We start from the raw sequence: 18145 nt of genomic DNA, 5'->3' as shown, positions 1-18145 counted from the left end.
CAATGTAACTTGTGACTTGCATCAGGATTTTAGTCCATCCGAGCAGAGTACCCCACCCTATGGGTGATCTTGGTCCAAGAATACAACAAGTTCTTCTGACGCATACCTTTATTTGGGCGGTGTATAGGCAAATGAAAGCTCTGTATAGGCAAGATAAATAAATAACCCGGGTTACGGTGCATGAAGTAAAAACATACCTACTGCTTATAATACAAAACACCTCACTGCACTGGAAAACGTGGGGCCAGAAATACTTCACTGTAAATGGTGGACACTTGTAATATCCTCCCCCACCTGGAGGTGGCGCTACACGATACACATTTACATAGAGAATTTGCACCCCCCCCTCTCCCCCTCCCCAAGACCACCAGCAAAGATAAAAACAGCCCTATACATTAATTGAGATTGCTGATCCTCGACAGCAAGTCTGGATGTAATCACCCCAGAACTGTAGGAGGAGTGTGACAAACACACAAACACACAAACACACACACACACACACATACACACACACAAACACTGGTCGGTGAATTATAGTAAGGGTTAGAAGATTGCCTGCAAGTTAGACATGTTTTCATAAATATGTTTAAATTTCATTTCCATATTATCTATATCTAAACAATTTCAATGAGCTAATGAACTGATTTCAATGAACTAATGAATAGAGGAATTAACTCATGAAAATAAAGTTTGGGGTGACCGGTTGATACTTGCTGCCAAGAATAGCTTCATTGCATTTTAAAAAGATCAGTTTATACACAGTGTCCGCTCCCAACCTTGCTCAATGATGGCACATCATAAGGACTCCTCTTGAAAACACTCTTTCCACTGGAAATATCATCAAGTGATGTTTAAACGGCCCCTTATAAATCATTGGCAATCACAGATCATTTACCACCATTTAAACCCACGTCTTTTACACCATCTTATAAATAAAAAAATGTTTGATTACTCTTTCAGAGCTTAATAATGTTTTAAAATATTATATATATATATATATATATATATATATATATATATATATATATATATATATATATTCATAGTAACAGCAATGATCATGGTATAACATATTGTTGCAGTTCTCGGAACCGCATGCATCCAACAGATAGTGGTCCCAAGACAGTTATTCCATTAATATACGTATAGATAGTCCCTTCCCTTTTGTCTAGTGGGACAACAGGGGCGTGTGTTGCGATGATCTCATAGCTCAGTTTGCTTACATCATTTCTTCTTCATTTCATTTCTAACGTCATTCCTACTCTTCTTTTCTGATTATTCCTAAGGTAAATCTGAGACACATGCGCCCCTCGCTGTGAGATGGGTCCTCAGCAAAGGGCCAGCAGGCATTATACCCACACCCCTCCGTAGAAAACACAGCCCGCCATACGCACACGCAGCGGTAATTTCCACTCAATGGTGTTTTCCACAACACAGGAAACACACCCAGCATGACGCCCACACTGCACGGAATGTGTACCGAGGCCGATAATAGAAAGGCAACCCCACGCCACGTTGCGTGGGATGCGAGTGTGCAAGGTGCAAGCGGCACGTTCCTTTCAACCCATTTATGGACTAATTATATCGATCGGGTTTTGCCCTGCGCACATGATAGCAGAATCGGGCAAATGCGAGCGCTGGTCACGTGCGTAATGGCGAATCCACGCGCACTGTACAAAACATGCTCGAAGGCAGACCCATGCGCTGCTCACGACACTTTGTTATCATACAGAGCCGGGCACGAATGGACACATCTTACTGTGTGTGCATGGGTTTGCCATAACATCTTACCTTCTCGCCTCTACAGCCAGTAAAGCTACGATCGGGCAGAGGCATGTTGTGCAGCTCGGGCCACGTGGCGCACACGGACTGGGCGCATTGGCCAGCACTGGTTGGGGGTGCCCGAGAGGGTGTGCGAGACCAACGCTGCCCTCGGCCGGTCATCAGGGCATGGCCCAGGGGTTGTTGCAAGGCGATTCATGGCGTGGAGTTCGGTGTGGGCAATTCGTATCATGTCGTGAAGTCGGAGCGGGTCATCTTGCAGGAAATGGAATGTTGCAGTTTCCGGCCATCACGGCAGGCCCGCGCAGGTGTTCGGGGCCAATCAGAGCGCCCTATTCGGGTGATGTCACCGAGTTTCGGGGTGGACCCCTGGCCCGTGTCGCGGGCCTATAAAGATCCGAGCGGATCCTTCTTTCTCTCTCTGCTGTCCTGCCTCGCCTTCCACTCAAGGTGGACCTCGACTCCGCCTTCTGTCATCATCTCTTTGACTCCGCCTTCTGTCGTCATCGCTGGGATCCTCCTCCTCTTCTCCGCCCACACGACGCTGCCTCCACCCTCCCAACTCAAGCCCCTCCTTCACGCCCACAGTTTCGACACGAGCTGCCCTAAGCAGGAGACGTCACGCCAGCTGTCAGTGGGGTACCGCACCACGGAGCATTCCCCCCAAACATATTGGTGGCGCGTTCGGGGACTGCGTATCAATTATACAAAAGTACCGAGAGACTGTAGCCTCAACTCCTCTCCTGTCTTGCTTCAATCCCTCTTCATTGAGTTTTCTGTGTCTGTGTGTCCTGGCACCTATCTATGTAAGTAAGCCTGCAGAAGATCGTTATTATTTTGGGGTTAGGTCTGCTCTGCGTCCACTTTTATAAGTTGCTTGTTTATTGCTGCACCACACCTCTCTCCCCTATCTCTGCACAACACACCACAATAAATCTCTTGGTTGTGCCACATACCTTTCCTCGCCCATTGTAAATAAATTATTATTAGAAATGTTCCCAGCTCGTTTTTATATTTTCCTTCAATTGGTCCAGCATGGTCTGAATCCGAGCTTAGCCGGGACTTTATTCCCAACAATCAGTTCCTTTTAGCCGGTACATCCTTGGCAGTGTCGCTCGGCTGCATCTGATCCGGTAAAGTAATCCAATCCAGTAGAGTGATCCGGTTCAGACAAGGCGTACCGAGGGTGTGTTCCCCGGTAATTAAATCACGTATATATTTTTAGGTAACCGGATTAACTAGACAGAGGACCCTAAGTCACGTGGTTGAGTTATTGGCGTCCACGGTCAGTTAAGCGACCCGCCGCGTCACAGAATTATCCGTGTGCGACGGCCTACATTCCGGGGAGTCTAGTGGGAGCCGAGATAACTCCCCCCCCCCCAGAGGTCTTCTCACCCGACCCCCGGCCCGCAACAATATAATGGAAATGCAGCTTTTGAAAAAGAACAACCTCTGAGCCCGAGCATGTACTCGTGCAGACAAAGTTAATTGTGCTGTGAAAATGTTCGTCCAAACGTCCCAGCCATTGCATTTCATTTATTTGACATCATACAAGTTAATGCGAACACTTGTTCTTCTCAGTAACATCATCTCGACACTGTGGTGACATTAAAATTTGATTTCAACGTCGGGAATTTTTTCCCCAATCATTCGCAACGTTAAACAAAAGCATGAAGCAAATACTAAAAATTATAATTCTGATGTATTGTTGCTAAGGCCTAAGTCACATTTGCCACGGCGGCCGTGGGGTCTCCAAAATGTACGGCCACTAGCAATTATACGGCGGCCGCAGTATTTCCATGGTCACACAATGTAGCAGTCACATATGTTTTTATTCTTCCGGGAGCCGCACGACGTATTTATAAATTGTGGAGACCGAAAACGTGGGGTTGCCGTACAGTCTTTGATTTGATGTCGCACGGTGACCTTAAGGGGGCCCTGCGGCGGCCATAGAATTTTCAAGGCAGACGCAAGGTAGCCTCAAGGTGCCCACAAGGCGACCGCAGGGGGGCCCGAAGGCGAGCGTGCGGCCAGACAGACGGTAACGAGTGAATTCATTTTTTTATTTTTTTATTTTTTTTACCAGTTTTTTTTTTTTCCGGCTTGTCGAATTGCTACTGGAACGTAGAAATGAAAAAAGTTATAACTCCGCGTTATAATTCCACGGCGACCCCTACGGCCTGTAAAAGATAGCCAAACGGCGTTAGGGCCACCCTGAGGCCACCGCAGAAACTCTGCGGCCGCCGCACGTTTCTGTCAATTTAGAGGGCTTACGGCCGCTATATCCTCGCCGTAGAGCAAATGTGACTTAGGCCTAAGCTAATCACTTAATCTTAACATTTAACGTTGGTCTATATTCTGTTGTTTCCCTTTCAATTATGAAACTGAAGAATAAACTGATATATTAACATATTTACCTCTGCTACCGAAAGTGAAGGAGGTGATGTTTTCACCCCTTTCTGTCTGTCTGTTTGTCTGTCTCTGTGTGTGCAGGCTATCTCAAAAAGTTGTGGACGGATCCAGAATAAATTTTGTAGACTGGTTCAGTGTGTGACAAGGACGAATTGATTACATTTTGGTGAAGATCCGGATCCAGATCCAACTAGTAGAATTTTTAAAATGATTCTTCACCATTGAGAGATTGGGCTAAACTAATATATAGCGTGATGTCTCAAAAACTTGGGGACGGATTTGGATGAAACTTGGTGGAGAGGTTGGGTGTGTCGCAAGGACGAATTGATTCGATTTGGGTGAAGATCTGAATCTGGATTTGGATACGAGAATTATTTAATTTTTAAAGTGATTCTTCACCATTGAGACAATGGGTCAAAAACAATATGTAGCGTAATAGTTCAAAAGGTTATTGGGCCCAATATGGTCTCGTTGATCAGGCATTACATGGTGGAGGTATATGGTGTGTGTGTGTGTGTGTTGTTGTCTGACTTCCTTTTTGGGACGACGGTACAGTAATTGGCCTTTATTTTGATTTTGCATTTCATTTAAAGAGTACACGTCTTTTAAAGTGTTGTATAGTAAAGAACAGTAACATTTTGGGTAATATGACAAATACCATACTTTTGCATTAAGCATTAGTACCATAAAAATAACAAATAACAGCTATCTTCAGACTTTAAAAAAAAAAATTAAAAATCTTAGAAATGAGTGCTCCATTACTATGTGCACCACTTTAATATACCACAAAAATTACATATACTTATTGCAAATATATATGTTGAAAAAATGAGCATGTAAATACGATCTTACATGTGAGTTCAAATTAAGACGTTAGAGTTTGACATAAATGCGGCAACAACAAAAAAAGCAGTAAACTCTGCACAGGGAAATCGAATTCCGGTTTTCCAGATGCAATTTTGAAAAAACATAATTTTTCATATAAATAATATTGCAACAAACATTTTCAGGTTAATCTTTGTTGAGGAAACCGATTCTGACTTTATTTAGACGATCAGTAGCTTATTTTGGCATGAAATTGTGTTTGGAACTGAGCTTTACTGCTCCTTATTTTCGCTCTAATTCATTGTTTTTTAGATCCTCGTGGAGGATCTCTAAGTCTTACTCACGTTGTTGTTCTTCATCTTCTTCTTGTGGACTTTTTTGTTTCACAGCCTACAGTTTTCATCAAAACTTCCTGAAACTTGGCGTATATATGTAAAAATACCCTGCACAGACAGTAACCATCTCTGATTTTGAAAATTCCTCCTAGAAAAAAAGTTATGACGACAAAATATTTCCGCTAATAGAAATCGCCTAAAAAATTATCTCCGAAACTAGGCAAGCTTTTTGAATTCTGTTTGCGGGAATCGAACAGGGCATTAGCAGAGATGAATTACAGCACTTATGATACATCACTATGACGTCATATCAATTTTTATGACGTCATTCCTATTTTTTGACAGTTTTTGTTTCACAACCCAGAGTTTTCATCGGATCTTCGTGAAACTTGCCATGTATATGCAGAAAGCCCACGCGCAGGCAGTAACCATCTCCGATTTTGGAAATTCTTCCTAGAAAAAAAGTTGACGTCATTATATCGCCGCTAATAGAAATCGCCTCTACCATTATCTCCGAAACTAGGCAAGCTGTTTGAATTTTGTTTGCGGGAATCAAGCCGGGCATTAGCACAGATAATTTATCACAAACCTGATACATCACAATGATTTCATATTCGTTTTTATGACGTCATCATTAAGAGGACGAGGATCTTAGCTCATTTGAGCTCGTTTTTGTTGGATTTGACATCAGATCAGTAATCAGATCTGATAGATCAGTAATCATAGAACAAAGACCTAAGATATTACTCATCCACACAATTTGGGAGGGTGGGGGGTGGGAGCTCAGGGAGAAGAGGTGGGTGGACATCGTTAGGGTAAGATGTGGAGGTGCAGACATGAAGGGGTTAACAATAGTGAACCCACACTTGCTGCAAACTGGGTTGTGTTTGCATCCAAAGTTCTACCAAATGAAGCCAAACTTCATGACCAGGATACAGGAAAGATTGATGAAAAGAACAAAGAAACGTATTGCTGCACGGACATGATGAGCCTTGGTGTATGCAAACAAACCAAAAGAGAAACACAAGAGATTGATTAAAAGAGATGGAATGTTTTAAGAGGTTATGACATCATTTAAAAGATAAGTGCCAACATCATTTTCAAGAGGTTTTGAAGTGATAAATGAGTGCTGTGAGTAAGGAAGTAGAAAGGAAGTTTTTAGTATAAAAAGGGAGAAGGATGACGAAGAAGGATCAAAATGCCACTTTTTTTCAGAGATTTTTTTTGCTTTCAAGGCAGAAGAGATGTTTGTATTATTGGTGTTTTTAGTATTTGCTGTTTTGATTTTGTGTAATGTGTTGTATACTACATTAAAGTTGGAGTTGTGTTTGTAGCAGATCAGCATGTAACAAGCGTTGGTTTTTGTCTCGACAAGAACGAGGCTCATGGAAGAGCAAGGTGATGGAGAGTCTGCACTTACTGTAAGGCAGTTAGTAGGACAAGTTCTGGATATAACAAAACAAGGGAATTAACAAACAGGAAAAGAAAGAGAAGAGAGAAGAGAGAAGAGAGAAGAGAGAAGAGAGAAGAGAGAAGAGAGAAGAGAGAAGAGAGAAGAGAGAAGAGAGAAGAGAGAAGAGAGAGAGAGAGAGAGAAAGTACTACAACCTGTGAGAAAAATGGGTTGAAGTGGGAAGTGTTATGGGGGGGTAATAAACATCATGAGTCAGGATGCGAATGGCATGAGGTGGCATTGCACTGCTTACTTGAAGTCCTGCACATAAAGAGTGGAACTACAAAGAATCTGGAATGGGGTTCCACATATGGGAGAAACAAAAGAGTTAAGGTGTGCAGTCAGCCTGGATTTTTCAAGGAAAGATTGGAAAGATCCAGGATACCCTGTCTGCATCTGGCTTTTGAGGTTAGCTTTGCTATATGGGTAGCTCAGGAGAGGTCATGGATGATGGTGAGGGTTAGAAGTTGGTGATGGTACTTATCTGCTGTGCGGAGATCCGTATTCATTTAGGTGGTAGTCGTGTTTTTAGGTCAATAGCATGTAACTACATTGGTTTTTGTCTCCATAATATTGAGGCTGCTTTCAGTGGTTGAACATGCTTAAGGCAGGCATAAAAATAATTAAATGAAAGGGAAAGTTAAAATAAATAAATAAATAAATAAATAAAAACATTCGATACCGATACCAGGAATATAAATAATAATGTGTATGAGTTGGAAGTGAAGAACTATAAAAAGCGAGGAGTACGGTATGGCTGCAGTACGCAAGATGGTTTCAAGGGGAGATAAATTTGAGGACAAGACTATAAGGCTACAAGGTGCAGAGGTGCGACAGGAAAGCTAAAATCAGAAGAGGTGAAGCAATGTGGGTAAAAGACAGTATTGTAAAAAGAGAAAGGATCACCCAGGAGGGGCTAATGTCGAGAATTCTGTTTGAATCAAGATCAGGGATGGTAAAAAATAGTAAGATATTCACAGGTTGCAATTGTCACGTGTCTGGTACCGGCCTTGCATCCGTGAAGGGTAGCCCTACTTTGGTGGCAAAATGCACCTGCCACCTCGAGAGATTGTCGAGCCTCAGAGGTTGGGCCAGCAATCCTATTCTGAGCATGGGCTAATCGCATGATGGTTATCAGGATTTATTAAATAAAAGGACAGATCCAGCAGGAGAACAGACGATCAATGATGGTAATAATAAATAAATTAACCCTGAAATTACAATCAAACTAACCCCTCTAAATTGGTTAGCTTGGTTGTAATACATTCACATACATTCACACAGAACCAGGACACAGTTTCATGCTTTCACACAGAACCAGCCAAGACTTTATGAAGTTCAGGTATCCTCAAAGAAACAGCAAGGAGAGCAGAGCAGTCTCGTACCAACCAGAGAGATTACTGCACAGCGTACGAGCACCAAGAGTGTCCCAGACAAAAGAGCTCATCTCCGACACCACAGAGCATCCCCACTGAAAGAGTGACTTCCTCCCCTCCGGTCCTCAAATACTCCCACCTCGCACCTACTCTTGCCCCTAACGTGAGGCAGCGCAGCCACTGGTATGGCGTCTTCCCACCATTGACCAAATCAGGCTCTTGCCAACAGTGATGTTTCCCTTTGCCAGCGGTTATGGCCAATAGTAAGCCGCTTTGCTGCCGTAGTTGGAGGATACTTCCGGGGGTGGGAGGAGGGCTGCCCCGGAGTGACATTCGTGGCAATTGTGACGTCACGCCCTCAGACGCACGCAGATGCCAGAGGGAGGGGGAGAAGGGAGCGACATTATTGTGTCATGTGCAAGGGAGACCTCATATATATTATTCTCTCAAGGGTCCCCCTCACCTTACAACACCTGACCTCCACTGGTTCAGGATGGAAGGACAGATCACGTGATGTCCTTGGCATAGGTATCCTCTCTCAAGCAAACACTGCATTCCAACGACTTACAAAAACAGGACAACTTAACCCAAACGTGAACTCCTTGATACAAGTGGAAATGATCTCTGCTACAGTCCATGCTGAGGCCTGACATTTTAAAAACTAGCATGTAGAGTACCTCACACACATAACGCTATAATAGGACTCCTGGTGCAAGGGAAGAGCATGACAGAAAGGTTCATGAATAATTCAGAAAGGCACATGATAAGGAAGAGTATCGATTACGAAGGACTGAAATTTGCCCGAAATAGATTTGGCCCAGGAACAAGGAAAGGGTGGAGTTGAGATGCTCAAAGAGATACAACATAGAATACTTCGACGAGTGGACGCCAAACCATTAAGGCGACAAAAGACAAGTTGTGGAATGTTTCCTTGACCACCACAAAACTGTGCAGAGACCCAGATTTGCTTTAAAAGCTGGTATTAACCACACAACATACATCTGACAGTTCATAATAGTCTCACCGTGGCAGAAGCAGAGTCAATCATCCCAAGCATCATAAAATATTCCATGCTCCACAATGTTTTACCTCGACTCGGTCGTTGGCACAGAAAAGTACAGTCATTTGACAATTCACCCAAGCTCCATTTATGAACACAAGATCGCTTGAAAACTTCAAATATGAAGAGCACACCCCGAAGAGCGAAGACTATGTAATGCAGTGCAGCACAGACGGGGTCCACGTTGCACTAGCACTTTCGTCAGAGAAAAGTTGAAACATCAAATCACAATTTTCGATCCAGTTAACAATTTGATGGATCCAGTCTGTACATGGGTCTGCAAGGTATTCTCACAACCATCCACGATCTGATATTTGGATCATAAGTGCCAAGCCACTGTATCTCATGAATAATATTCATCAGTTTTGAGTGTATAGCCTGGTGTTGGCTTAGTGGTTAGGGTGGCTGACTTGGGATCCTGGGGTACTGAGTTCGAGCCCCGCTTTTTCCACTGAATTAACACAAGGGGGTTGACTCGGCCTGTCATCCTTCCAAGGTCGGCAAATTGAGTACCAGTGTACTGGTACTGGTGTATTCCCCGGTTAGAATAGGTATACCATATCCCTGTGTGTCGACCAGGAAGAGGCGACCAGGGTTGGTGTCAGGAAGGGCATCCAGCCATAAAACATTGCCTCAAGAAGGGAACCATGATTACATGCAGCCCGCAAAAAGCTAACCCCATGGCTGTAAAAAGGCTGTTTTATTTTTTTAAAGTCTCGAGTGTATGTTTAAATTCTATAACATTACATCCCAAGTGAAAAAAGCATAGTCAGTCACCTTACGTTCCATTTTCTGGCAGCAAATCTCAATAATGTCACTGAATTAGATATATACTTTGAAGATGCCAACCTTGGAGGCTATGATTCCCACGGTGGCCATGTTTTTTTTTTTTTTCTCTCGACTGCTTTGTGTTGTCCTTCATTGAAAGTCCTAATAACGATGCTTTCTTAACACAGCATTTTTCAGCTATCCTGTTTCGCTGAGTCGCAATATGCGTTCCAGGTGTGACCCGTCGAGGCATTTATAAATCACACGTCAGTCATGGGGCTGCGGAAACAATGGTGTAATGGACTGCACCCAATGACTGACCCTGACTGAGATGGATAGCCCTATACGTGGGCCTACAGATACGTATCGGTGCACAAACACAACTTGACGAAAAAAATTAATATGCTTTCACGGCCATCGCTTGGGCTGTTTGTTCATGCGTCCATTTACAATAATTGCTACATGGGGCTGGCAGGATAGCTGAGTGGTAAGATACTTGCCGGTAAGTCTACATTCAATTCCTGATTTGAATAGAATTATATAAATGGTCAACCCGATGCTTCACAGGTAAGGCCTTACAACATTGAGTGTGCCGTCCTTCAACGCCAGTTGTCCTGCCTGCTCCCTTGTGAATGTTAGAGATCACACTGTACCTTTTGAAAAGAGTAGGTCATTGTGTGCCAACACGCTGACCAAGTTCTAAATTCCTGCCATGGACTACAGAGGCACTGCATCTGTCGAATAGCCCCAGTTTAGAAATGATGCAACCAGCAGACCTATTTCATAACTGAATCATGATCAGCATGTACGCATTGGATACATAACAGACACATTTCATACTCTTCTTGGTTGTCTGCCTGCTCACTGTTTTACAACAGATCTTTTAAAGAGAGTTGGGAGAATCTCACGTGGATGAGCTGCTCCAACTCGTCGGAAGCAACGCAGGTGTGCCGATTCAGGAAGGCAACCTTACTGTTCACCACGGTCAACTGCAGTCTGCTTTCCAATGGCTTCTCAAGGGCCCAGAAGACCACTCCACCCAGGACAAGGTAAACGAGCACCAATGTAAACACAGCCAGGACTGTTTTGCGTTTCATAACAGAACCACCTTCAGCCATGCTTCCAAGGTCTTCACCCGTCGTCAGTGCGGTGAAACGAGAGTCGACAGATAGGCGTGGCAGTGGGGTGCTGCCAAAGCCATCCACTGATCATGATGTGGTTATGGTGGAATGAAGGGATTGTTTGGGGATCAGGAGCAGAGAAAGGACAGGGTTGCAATGTCAGACACAGAGAAAGATGTTCATACTCATACAGCATGTACTCAATAACCACAGGTGTAAAAGCAATTACACGGCGTTTCCTCATGTCAATGCCAACTTATGTGAATGAATTAGTGATGGAGTTTGTAGCAAAATGGGAAAAAATCAAACTATGACATACACGTCGAAAACAGTTGTCATGAGTGTTTGGTTTACGTGACATTCACCGAGGAATTCGGTCCAACCGCACACACGTAGGTACACACCAAACAGAATGATGCATGCCAGCACAAGGTATATCATCTGAGAAGATGCCTTTCGAGGAAGCATTAAGTAAGTGCTACTTCGAATTATTTCCCATCAAAAGGGTCTTTAAAAGGATCTAACGGGTCTGAAGAGTCTTTAAGGAGTCTCAAGGATCTGGGGATCTAAAGGGTCTATTGGGTGTAAGTGGTTTGAGGGGTTTTTAAAGGGTCTGAGGGGTGTACGTGGTCTTAAACGTATAAGAGGTCAAAAGTTATGTTTCAATAATATGTAAGAGAATTAATGGATGTCGGCACAGTCGAAATCACGTTCAAACAGTATGTAATTAATAGACGTACTCACATGTAACTTTTATCCACAAACACACACACACACACACACACACACACACACACACACACACACACACACACACACACACACACACACACACACACGAATGTATAGACAAATGTTCTGAATGAGGAGCATGACAATTGCAAAATCCATAAAACAAATTTGACCCAAAAAAATAATAATTGTTCATTGAATTCGGTGACCTGATGTGCAAATCCTCTTCAAATTTGAACTCCATTGCACGAAAATTAAGGATTATAGAAATTTCACCAAAGTTGTTGACCTTTGGTGTATGTTTACCTCTAAAATAATTGGTGGTTCAATCCAGTGAGCCGATATGCAAATCCTCTTAAAATTTCAAGTGAATCGGATGAAAATTGATGATTTTAGAAATATGATTCATGTTGACCTTTTGGCCTATATCGACTTCAAAATCATTGGTGGTTGAATTCACTTACCTTATGTGCAAATCCTCTTTAAATTTCGAGTCAATCAGATGAAAATTGATGATTTTAGAAATTTGCCAAAGTTCCTGACTTTTTGACCTCAACATCAAGAGGCTGCTTGCCCATGATCAACTCTACCACTTCCTGAAGTTTTGTGAAGATCGGTTTGAAATTGTGACCTGGATTCGATTGACGTACAGACAGACAAACAAACAAACAGACATCGCAGAACCACAGAGCAGCCCAACCAATACACTTGTGAATCTTTGATTTTGTAAGTAATAATAAGGAAAATAAGGGTGAACGAGAGAAGAAGGGTCGTGTGAGAGTAGTGGGGAGAACTGGAAGAAGAGATTTCGAGGAAAGTAGTGCAATGTAAGTGGGGGAAGGAACAAGCATTGCAAAAACAGGGATGCGGTGGGTGGCAATTATAAAGTATGTAATACATAAACATCCTGGATTATGGTTCATGCCTGGTGTTGGCTTATTGGTTACTGTGGTCGGTTTGGGATCTTTGGATCCTGAGTTCAAATTGCACTGGGATGTTGAATTAATACCAGGTGGGGTTGACTCTGCCTGTCATCCTTCCGAGGTCGGCAAAATGAGTGCCAGCTTGCTGGTATCCTGTGTCGGAGAGGCGGCCCGTCCAGGATTGTCCCCAATAGCCAAGGAGACTGCTTAGGCAGCACCAACGCTCTGCACAGAGTATGTTCCCCATGGATGGATGGATGGATGGTGCCCCACGGCCACCATTACACTGAATGGTTTGACTTTGCCTCCCCAACAACATTCAAGGCTGGAATTTATTCACGACAACCCGCTGACTCTTTGCTGTGGGATCTTTAACGTCCACTAATGGATGCTAAAAGACAGGACACCCGGCTAAACGTCCATTCGAGGGATGGCACAAACATTGATGAATCACTCTCCCCGTGAAACACCGAGATGGCAGTTTGTGGCTGGGTCAGGATTCAAACTCAGGCTAGGCAGCTAAGAGATGAACTCTGTAATCGGACTGTGCTGACTTTTAAAAAATTTGCCAGTCTGATTGTCTGATTGATTATTCTGATGTGTTGGAAGAACGAAAATAAAGCATTAAGTAATTTAATCGTCCTTTTGGGTGCAGAGAAGAACAACTTGATGAGAAAACAGACACACATCTGATCACGCTTCACGCACTATGGGCGCATGTTCGGTGCGCCGCACTCGATGGATACAAAATGGCGTCGAATTGCAAGTTGTCGCGACAGTCCCAGTATATACGGACTCAGTATATACGAAATAAATAAATAATTCAAAGTGGTATGTAGGTAATTTAGATGGTAAGTGTAGATAAATAAATAAAAATAAATTACAAAACTGTTGGTGGGTGGTGGAGATGGTAACATGGATATAATTAAATAAATAATTCAAAGTTCTGTGTTGGTGGTGGAGATGGTAACGTGTGCATAATGAACTCATTAAAGGTGGAATGAAGGGAGCAGTTATGTAGAGTATATAAATAAATAATTCAAGGTGGCACGTAAGTACGTATTGTATGTAGTGGAGATGCTAAAGAAAATCTCAATAAAAAATACAGTAAGTGGGTAGAGTGAGAAAGAGTGAGGACCATGTGAGGTGAACTTAGGATGAGAACGACTTGGGGCAAACTTCGATGAGGCCCAACCTCGGATGAGGGCCACATGGGGTCAACCTCGGATGAGGGCTGTGCAGGACCACCCTGAGATGAGCATCGCACAGGGCCAACCTGAGATTGGGATCTTCCCAGATGAACCTGGGATGAGGATTATGCTTGGTGAACCTGGGAGTTCAGGAAGCGAGAGCTCACCGACACGTCTACTCGGCAACAGTCAATGGATCAGATTAGTAATTCCACATGTAAACTAGAATGGCACTCGGTATAGTGAGCATACCTCCACCAGGCTGAACAGTTTACATTCTGTATCCCACTGACAGGCTGGATTTGGATCCGGACAGCAGACCTGGACCAAAATCTCATCAGATTCTTCTCATCACCGATCCAACTCGTCCACCAAGGTTTCTCATAATCCATCCATAATTAACTGTATGAGATTTCATGCTACATATCGTTTTTGGCCTCATCTCTCAATAAGTGAAGAATCACTTAAAAAATTTAATAAATATTGTCGTATCCAGATCCAGTTCTTAACCGAAATCGAATCAATTCGTCCTCGTCACACACCCCTGTCCTGTCCGCGAAGTTTTGCCGGAATCCATCCACAACTTTTTGAGATATCTTGCTCACGGACAGACAATCACGCAGACAAACAGACAGCGGTGAAAACAGAGCTTCCATCCACCTTCAGTGGCGTAGGTACTTTTAAAAGGTTTTTTTTGGAAGAAAAAAATAAAATAAAACTTGAAATTTATGATATAATTTGATGATGGAAACACACGTTTGTTTGTTTTCCTTTTCTACTTTTGTAGTTCAGGCCAAAATGTTTGTACAACTGAGTGTTTTGCGAACGTTCCACTCGCCGTTGTCCACTAGAACAGGACACCCAACACTGGAGTCATGAATCGGACTGTGCTTGCCGACTTCAACTGCAATCATTGAGGCTTAAAGTCGTTACCCAAGTCGAGAACAAGGGGAAGGGCTTCGGTCAATGCCATCACTATGTGAATGTCATTAAAAATTGGAAATTGTAGGATAGCAATGTGAAAAGTCTCAAAGTCTCCTGATGTTGTGGAGTGGGCAGAGTCAGGAGGTCTGAGTACATCCAAGAATAAAAAACGAAATATCATGTGTTGTGCACAAAATGGTTTGTGTTGAAAAACTGCCGCAAGAGCTTAACGAACTTGCAGGGCCAGTTGTGGGGAGGGTTGCAGGCAAGTATATTAATCAAAAACTCCTTTGAGGGAATAAATAGTTTCAGCAACTTTTACATTACAAAGAGCGTTTGGCCTGTTGTCCCTGCACCGAGTCCAATCTCAGCATCCCCACCTCACGGCGAATCCAATGCAGGTAATTTGCCCAATGGGAAACAGGAATACAGGTAAACACACAGTGGCTAAAAATGATGTCGAAATACATCGTGGGGTCTTTATATATGGTGATCCCAAATGTAGTGTCCCATGTCCGCACGCCACCAAGACGGTGGCGTTTGGTTTAAAGGGACAAGGTGGAGGACTGAACCCAAATTACACGAAACCCATACCAAGGTAACTGAGCTGTGGATGGGGATTTAAAGCACTGTACTAACAGAGCCATCTTACATCCACCTGATTTTATATGCACTTCCTAAAATTCCCAAAGTTTACACTCTCTTGCACCGTTATCGGGAAAAAAGCATACAACTGCAACCATTCAGGTGAAATAGGGTTTCAAACACTTCACCTTGAATGGAAGTTGATACTCTAGAGTAAATGATGATGAAAAATGGCAGGGAGATCAAAGATAAAGCGACAGGGACACGAGTGCACCCCTCCTCTCCCCCATCCTCCAAATGAATAATTAAATATTCACAAATCATATTTATACAACTTGCTCTCATTACAAACCCTTACTGGCTACTGGAAGGCTGGAAAAGATGTGGTGTGCAGAAGAGTGCGTCGAGTCCCACAGTATAAGTCTTCGGGCATTCCCACCCCCGGAACGGCGCCTGACAGTGGGAACGGATAGAACAGCAATGGGATGGATCAACCAGCAGTGATAAGATGGCATGCAGGTCGTACTCACTCGCTGTGGTGTGGCTGCGTTGATACGTCCGTCTTGGGCTGTAGCAGTGCAGAACAAAAAGCGTCCGGACGTCACAGAGGAGAGCTCCCCGCACGAGCACAATAGTATGATCCCTTTGTTCCAGCAGGACAATATCCCTTTGTTGTATCAGCTCTTGTGCCAACACTCCCTCTGAGCTTCCGACCAACCTCACACAGATTGTTGGCAGATACCGGGCGGGCGGACCCCACGCCCCCTTTGCACCGTAGGTTCGTGGATTCATGCGATGCTCATGGAGCTCGAGCATCAGCGATCGCTTGCTTCCGGCGTGCAGTGAAATCTGGCTGATTGTTTAACTTATAACCACGTTCGTCGTCCTTGAAATTGTAAAATATTGCGATCTAAAAATAAAATATTGTGGATCATTCTCAGAGTGACCCGTTTGCCAATCGGCTCTTGAGCGGGCGCGCTGCTATCCCAGCGGTGGGAGGAGATGTGATTTTGGGGTGGTGGAGAATGAGGGATCGGAGTGCCAGATTCCAGGCGGGAGTGAGTGCAGCCGGTGCTGGCAGACCCTTTTGCTGAATATTTAAACACAAAGTCCGAGATCAAAAAAAATCATGAATCAATGGGAAAGCCTCCTGGGGTAGTGGAGGGAGTGTGGCCAGAATTTTCTCCATGTGCACCTGCTCAGGTGTGGCAATCAGCGGTATTGCCGTTCAGGAAATCCCCAAGATGCATGATGAGGATGGCAAAAAAGCAATCTGATGATCTTCCAAACGCAAGTATTTCAGTTCGAGAAACTTTTACCACTTCAGGAAGATTGGGCTGTCACTTGCATGGAATCGAACATGGGAACCTCACACTATAAATTGATTCCATTTACTCAAAGGACGGGATCACAGTTTACAGGGTGACCAGCCACTCTCTCGGAAACTTTGCATCAGTATATTTACTGCATTTAGTTAATTTGCTCCATGTGCATCAATGTATTTCTCCAATCATCAAAAAGGGTAACCTGTGAACATTCGCTCATCATTTCATTGAGGTGGGGTGGGGAACCAATTGGCAAATCCGCTTGTTTTTGGTGTGAGGCCATTCCGGGGATCCAAAGAATGATGATGGATCGGAGCCCGGCCTGCTGATCTTTGAATGTGGAACAAATAGAATATGAGATAGCTCACAGCACGGCACCTTCCAACCAACTACCTTTTCTCTCTCTGGGATCGGTGTGTTAAAATTGCAGTGAAAAGCATGAAATACACTATATATTGTTGTGGGAATGACTTATCGGGATTTCCTTTGCATAGTATAGTGCAGTTCTCTCCCATATACTCAACTGGTCAAAAGTTTTCGAACACCCCCATTTTTCAGTTTTTACTGAAATTTAAACAGTTCAAGTCCAGTGAATAACCTGAAATGGTACAAAGCTAAGCGGTAAACTGCCAGAGGTTAAAAAAAGTTTAGGTACCCAAAGACTGAAGAATAATGTAAATTTCATAGATCTTTAAAAAGTCCCTTTTCAGGGAACAAGTAATGGGTTTGCAACTGCAGCTGTTCTGCAGCAAATGGAAGTAAATTAATCCTTGAAAGTTGATGCAAACAATTCCTGCAGGTGTCACAACTTTTGTTGATTAGTTACAAACCCTCTGTCTGGAAAAAAGCAATGTTGGAACAGACTGTATTGCTCCACCCTCTGAAGCATTATTTGGACAATATTGCACTGCAGGAAGTTGTATATTGCTATCATAATGGCGAGAAAAAGACAATTAACAAAGGAAGACAGACAGACCATTATATTCCTTAAAAGTGTTGGTCTTTCCTTTCGAGAAACTGCAAAGGAAGCCAAGGTGTCAGTGAGTCCAGTTTCCCACACTATCAAAAGACACTTGGAAACTGGAGGAAACTGACAGGAAGAGTTCTGGCAGACCCAAAGCCACAACACAATCAGAAGACAAGTTTCTGAGAGTCAACAGCTTGCGTGATAGGCGGCTCACAGGACAGCAGCTTCAAGCACAGCTTAACACTGGTCGAAGTAAGGAAGTCTCAGTTTCAACTGTGAAGAGAAGACTTCGAGCTGCAGGTTTGACAGGTCGAGTGGCAGTAAGAAAGCCATTGCTAAGATGGCAAAAAAAGAAAAAGAGGCTTGGC

The 18145-nt window shown here is 43.5% G+C and overlaps 1 protein-coding gene across 1 annotated transcript in view; it reads right to left on the bottom strand.

The window, feature by feature from the left end:
- Positions 1–16313, bottom strand: part of LOC147022596 (potassium channel subfamily K member 2-like) — a 122873-nt gene extending 106560 nt beyond the window's left edge. Inside the window, exons 1-2 of the mRNA XM_085887324.1 lie at positions 16016–16313; positions 10919–11214 (exon numbers count right to left, since the gene is read on the bottom strand). Coding sequence (XP_085743450.1) covers positions 10919–11214; positions 16016–16301 — 582 coding nt within the window. The 5' untranslated portion in view covers positions 16302–16313. The remainder of the gene's footprint in view (positions 1–10918; positions 11215–16015) is intronic.
- Between the last annotated feature and the right edge of the window lie 1832 nt (positions 16314–18145).

The sequence above is a fragment of the Eptatretus burgeri genome, chromosome 7, assembly GCF_056783735.1.
Source record: "Eptatretus burgeri isolate ZD-2024b chromosome 7, Ebu_testis_v1, whole genome shotgun sequence".
NCBI lineage: Eukaryota > Metazoa > Chordata > Myxini > Myxiniformes > Myxinidae > Eptatretus > Eptatretus burgeri.
This window is presented reverse-complemented; position numbering and strand designations above follow the sequence as displayed.